At 50.5% G+C, this 6,000-nt stretch overlaps 1 protein-coding gene across 7 annotated transcripts in view; it reads left to right on the plus strand.

The window, feature by feature from the left end:
* The window catches only part of TTI1 (TELO2 interacting protein 1), a 45,497-nt gene extending 41,027 nt beyond the window's left edge, over positions 1-4,470 (plus strand). For 6 of the 7 annotated variants that reach the window (XM_060030802.2, XM_060030800.1, XM_060030795.1 and 3 more), the window contains one exon: positions 900-2,210. In XM_060030802.2, coding sequence (XP_059886785.1) covers positions 900-1,083 — 184 coding nt within the window. In that variant the 3' untranslated portion in view covers positions 1,084-2,210. Of the gene's footprint in view, positions 1-899; positions 2,211-4,160 lie in introns of those variants that run through there. The other variant, XM_060030801.1, reaches the window with a different exon arrangement.
* Positions 4,471-6,000: the final 1,530 nt, after the last annotated feature.

A 6,000-nucleotide genomic window follows, 5' to 3' on the forward strand; every position in this document is an offset into this window, starting at 1 on the left:
AGGGTGGCTGAGAGAGAGCCGCCCAGCTAGGGGAGGGCCTCATCCTTCCCGAGATTGAAAAGCCAGACTCCGAATCGCTGAGTCAGCCAGGCATAGGAAGTCTACACTTGGATTACCCGGCACAGTGGCCTGGGTATCGTTCAGAAATGGGATGTGAGCAGATACGAGGCAAAGGGTTGTGACCCCACGGTTCAGACCAAGATAAAGAACCTCACCCGTGGTGGGTGTCTGGTGCTGCGTGGCCCCGGCCCTTCAGCTGTGTTCATGTCGTGTATAGGGCACCAGTGCTCTGCCTCTGCTAAAGGTCCCAGAGCCAGGCTCAGCTGATCCTGCCATGGGAGAATAACTGCATCTGATCCCTCTATGGGATCCAGACCACGGAGAATCCATGGCTCTCAGGGGCCAGAAATGGGCCAACTACTGAGTTCAGCAGCGTGCTGGAGGGTCAGAGATAAGGACCTGAGACTCAGGAGTTGAGGGTTTGCCCAGGCTCCCCAAGCAGGAGAGGGAGTCCCTACACTGGGGCTGGTCCTGTGAGCGAAGTGGACTCTGTAATAAGGGGTGGGCCCTATCCATTTTATTCCTTCTGAGAACTGTTTTATAGCCCAGCATTTAACCGGTTTCTTTGCCAAGAGCTTGTTTGATGTCAATATTGTTCTGCTCAGACTAACTACTTTCCTTTTCTCTATGTCAACGGATATGAAGCTCTTTACCTCTCTTTCTGTTAGGCTTTGGGACCGTCCTAATGGCCCTGTATTAGGCACGAAAGTGGGCTTTGTTCTGCTGTGCAGAGTGATGCGATTATCATTGTTTTCTCCAAGAGCCCGCTAAGCAGCCTCTGGGGTGGAGGACCAGCAGCCCTCCCTCGTGCCCTCACTCCCTTCTCCACCTCTCCACAGCCTTTTCCTCCACCTGATGAAGGCAGACCCCGACTCCACCTGGCTCCTCCTGAACGAGCTTTACTGCCCACAGGAGTTCACACCTCCCCACCCCAGCCTGCACCCGGTGCAGCTACGGGGGGCCACTGGGCAGCAGAACCCGTACACAGCCAACGTTCTCCGCCTGCTCCAGGAGCTGCAGTGACCCCGCCCCACCCCCGAGTCAGGCAGGCGCCCGAGGAGGTCCCCAGCGGAGCTTGCCGAGGATGTGGGCCCACCCCACCCTGGCCGAGGGCGGTGGCGTCGGCCTCAGAGAAGACTGCCAAGGTGGATTAGACAGCCAATCGATTTATAAATTGATCGATCACACTGCTTAGAAATTGGATTGAAGGAAAGCAGCTGACTGTTACTTCTCTTTCATACCTGGTATTTTCAAATGACATTGTCTGGCAGCTCTAAGGGCTTAACTCCTTAGCTTACCATCTCTGCGGCCCTAGCTGCCTCTCAAGCCGCCCCACGCACCCACCCACACCCAAGAGCTTGAGGATACATGGGGCGGAGGCCTGTACTACCCATCATGTATGACCTCGGCCGCCTGAGGACCACGTGGAAGTATCACACATTGGAGAGTTTTCAGATCACCGGCCTGCAGCATGGACTCACACACCTCCCCCTCTTCAAGGAAGGAGATAAGAACCTACCTGTTCTTTGGAAGAAAATGAAATAAAGGCACTTCTTGGATGAAAAGTACAATCAAGAACTCACGTTGAAGTTTGTTATTTAAATTGGGTTATTTTTTAAAAATGAGTTTATGGGGAATTCCCTGGTGGTCCAGTGGTTAAGACTGTGCGCTGTCACTGCTGAGAGCCTGGGTCTGATCCCCGGTCAGGGAACTAAGATGCCACATGCCGCAAGGGAAGGCCAAAAAAAAAAAAAAGAAAAAAACTGAGTCTATGTTCATGAATGGATAATACAAAGTCATGGTATAAAATCCAAGCAGTACAAAATAATGAAAACTCAGTCTCCCCATCCTCATTCCCCAGACATCTAGTTTCCCTCTCCAAAGGCAAATAGTCATGCCAGTTTTTTTGGATACCTTTTAAGTATTTTTTAACTTTCCATCAGGGATAATGGTACTCTGAAGCCCCATGTGCCCATAACCCAGCTGCACCCAGTCACCAGCACGTGGCCAGCCCTGCTTCATCCTGCACCTTCCCAGTTACCTCCACACCACACCTGGCCCCTGGATTATTTTTAAGCAAACTCCAGATGTCATATCTAGACTTCTTTTTTTTTTAAAACAAATGTACAGCCAGCATAGCATTATCACACCTAAAACATTTAACAACGGTCCTGTGTGTTTGAATCAGGATGCAAATAAGGTGTGTACATTGCCATTATCGGTATGTCCCTTAATAAATCTGTTTTAATTTATAGATTCTCCCTCCACCTCTCTTTTCTTTTCCTGGGAAGTTTTTTGTTGAGGAAACAAGGTCATTTATTCTGCAGCATTTCCCACAGTCTGGCTTTACTGATTGCATCCCCGTGGGGGGTCATTTCATGGGCTGCTCCTGTCACCTGTGTTTCCTGTAAATGAGGAAGCAGAACAAGAGGCTTGATCGGGTTTGGTTTTTTTGTTTTTGCTTTTTGGCTGCACTCTGCCGTGGGTGGTATTATTTACTTCCATCAGGAGGTACATGATGTCTGATCTCTTCTTGTGAAGTTGGCAGCCATTGGTGAGCCTCACCTGGACCCTCTCGTTCATTAGGGATTACAGAGCAGCGCTGTTCCAGCTCCGCCATGCCGGCTTGCTTGTAGCTAGAGCCTTGGTCCCTTCATCAACCACGTGGTAACCTTGAGGGAGTTTGTGTAGAAAAGGCAGGATAAACACTTGATTTTTCTAGCTGGGAGATTTAAAACCCACAGATTATGTAAATTCAGGTACTCAGCCACATGCACACACTCACCCATGCTGAAAGATGCACATTCGAGAATGATGAATGCTTCCTCCCCAGATGCATGGTGAGGCACTATGTACATAATTCCTCCAGTGACATAGATAATCCCCAAGCTCTAAAAAAGCAAAACAAAACAAGATGGTTGGCATGGGGACTTATTGGAGCAAGGGTCCCCAGCCAGTTCCAGAGAGGCCCCACTCCTTTCCTTTTAGGACCTTCCCTGCAAGGGCAATGAGATGTCCAGCTGGCTTCTGGTCTGGCTCTGTCAGTGAGTCATCACCACCCACCTTTGGCCTTCAGTTCTCCCACCTGTAAAGTGGAGGGAATGGGCCACAGAGAGAGTTCTTAAGCTTTGAGGATTCTGCGCTCTTCCAGGAATCAGATGAGATCTGAGGACCCAGTCCCCCGAAACATTCCTCCTCCCCTGTCACTCCCAGGAGGGCGCTGCATCCTCCAAGCCTACAGTCACGCACCATCTCCACCTCTCGCTGGGTCTGCTTAGCTGACCTCCCAAAATTCTGGGTACAATTTCAGAGACTTCACTTCTGACCCCAGAGGAACTCCCAAGTTAAGAAGTCCTGAGAGAGAACCACTTAACTCTCTTCCAGTTTTAAAATTCTGGGATGATTTCCTTTGAGAAATGCCCTCTAATTGAGGGGATTGTAGAAGGATTCACAGAGCATTGTTCCTAATTCCACTGGGGACACAAAGTGATAGACTAATTCAATCTCTAGGTCCTGACAAATGAAAAAACAGGTCAGAGAGGTGGCGTGACTTGTCGAGCATGACCTAGCTCCCAGGGAGATTAAAGCAGCCTGCCTTCCTTCCCCAGGTCCCTAGGTGTGGCAGGCCGTGATGGTGTGCTGAGAAGTGTGGGGGGGAACATGCACACCCACCCTGTGCTGTAACAAAACTCTCGCTCTGGGGAAGCCCTCCAGGAGATCATCTGCGTGGGAGGACTTGCCGTGATGTTCCAAAAACCCACCTCTTCCTCAAAGAGTTAAGACATCCCGAGTCGCTCTCAGATTACTGCAGGCAGATTGTTGCACTTGATTAAAAAACAAAAAACAAAAACTAATTAGAGTGCCTCGCCGGTTATTATTATATTCAGGCAACTTTAATTTTGAAGCTGTCCAGCTGACTCAATCTAGTCTTTGTTAACGAAGGCTTTGCAAAGTGATCGTTTCCCCTGTTAAAACTTGCTGGTGTAGTGAGGGTTTCTTCTCTCATTCCGGGTGCACCCTGAGTACTCTGAGTATCAGTGTGGCTGGAGATGGGTGGGGAAGGGATTAATCGGCAGATACTGAAAGGCTTTGCATTTCAGGTTGAGATGTTTGAGGTCTGATCTGCAGAGGCTCCTGGAGGATTCAGGGAGGTGTAGAGCTGGATCCAAGGGATCCCGAGAAGAGCTGGATGTGGCCCTCAGGGGGCACCATACTGTGGAGAGAACATGGATGTAGAGTTCATCAGAGCTGGGGTTGATTTCTGACTCTGCCTCTTAGTAACTGCGTGACCTCGGTGAGTCACTTCACTTCATTTTCCCATCTCTAAAATGGAGCTGCTGCCTCCCCCTCTTTTGACGGCTGCTTCAGGGGGAATAAGTGCTGTAGTGTTTATGGTGTTTAGCTAGTGCCCAGGGCTCGACAACATGCTTTCCTTCCCCCTATCCCCACCCCATTGCTCGTGGCTTTGTTAGGGATGCAATACCGACTCTTCCAAGACAATTATAGCTGAGGAAATAGATGGTTATGTCTCAGAACGAGCTACCCAGGAACTACAGAGGACCACAGCGGGGGTGGGGGGCTGGGGCGTGGACAAAATTCTGGTAAGAGGGCTTCCCTGGTGGCGCAGTGGTTAAGAATCCGCCTGCCAATGCAGGGGACACGGGTTTGAGCCCTGGTCCGGGAAGATCCCACATGCCCTGGAGCAACTAAGCCCATGTGCCACAGCTACTGAGCCTGTGCTCTAGAACCTGTGAGCCACAACTACTGAGCGCACATGCCACAACTACTGGAACCCGCACGCCTAGAGTCTGTGCTCCACAACAAGAGAACCCACCGCAATGAGAAGCCCGTGCACGGCAACGAGAGTAGCCCGCGCTCACTGCAACCAGAGAAAAGCCTGCGCGCAGCAATGAAGACTCAGCGCAGCCAAAAATAAAATTAAATAAATAAGCTAAAAAAGATAATAAAAAAAGATCCTGGCAAGACAAGCAGACTCTTTGGCAGGCAGAGAGGATAAAGGGCATTCCAGACAAGGTAATAACATGCCCAAATGCATCGGCCATACCTGCCAGTATCTGTACTCATCATAACTCCTTCCCTTGCAGCTGACAGGAGACCCAACTCAAACTGGCTTGAGTTGAAAGAAATGTCTGGGCTCGCACGACCAGCCAGCCCAGCTGGCTCCAGGTCCCACAGCCAGTCAGTCTGTCTTTTGATTCTGCTTCCCCCAGTGTTGCCTTCCTTCTCCAGCAGCCTCTTTCTGTAAAGTGTCAAAGATGGCCACCAGTAGTTCCAGACTTATGTTCTTTCTGCTGAACAAAGTTAGGAGAGTGTGCACGTCCCTCTGACTTGAGCTCCAGCTCAAGTCCTGGGACTTGCTCTCCTGAGCTCAGCCCCTCCGTCGCCCCGCCCCAAACCAAACCAAGCATTGTGCATTCAAGCAGGTGTCGGCAAACTTTCTCTGTAAAGGGCCAGATGGCAAATATTTTAGGTTTTGTGGGCATAGGTTCTCTATGGCATCTTCTTTGATTTTTTTTTTTTTACAATCTTTTACAGATGTAAAAATTATTAGCTCAGGAGTCTTTCAAAAGAGGCTGGGGAGGGCTTCCCTGGTGGCGCAGTGGTTGAGAGTCTGCCTGCTGATGCAGGGGACACGGGTTCGTGCCCCGGTCCAGGAAGATCCCACATGCCTCGGCGCGGCTGGGCCTGTGAGCCATGGTCGCTGAGCCCGTGCGTCCGGAGCCTGTGCTCCGCAACGGGAGAGGCCACAACAGTGAGAGGCCCGCGTACCGCAAAAGAAAAAAAAAAAAGAGGCTGGGGGCCTTTTTTTTTTTTTTTTTTTTTGGCCCTGGGACCTTAGTTTGCCAAGCCCAGATCTACATTCTCATGAGCAGGCCTGGAGGCAGGTGTCAGGTCAGCTCACCCAAACCATATGGAGAG

Source organism: Delphinus delphis, chromosome 15 (genome assembly GCF_949987515.2).
Source record: "Delphinus delphis chromosome 15, mDelDel1.2, whole genome shotgun sequence".
Taxonomy (NCBI): domain Eukaryota; kingdom Metazoa; phylum Chordata; class Mammalia; order Artiodactyla; family Delphinidae; genus Delphinus; species Delphinus delphis.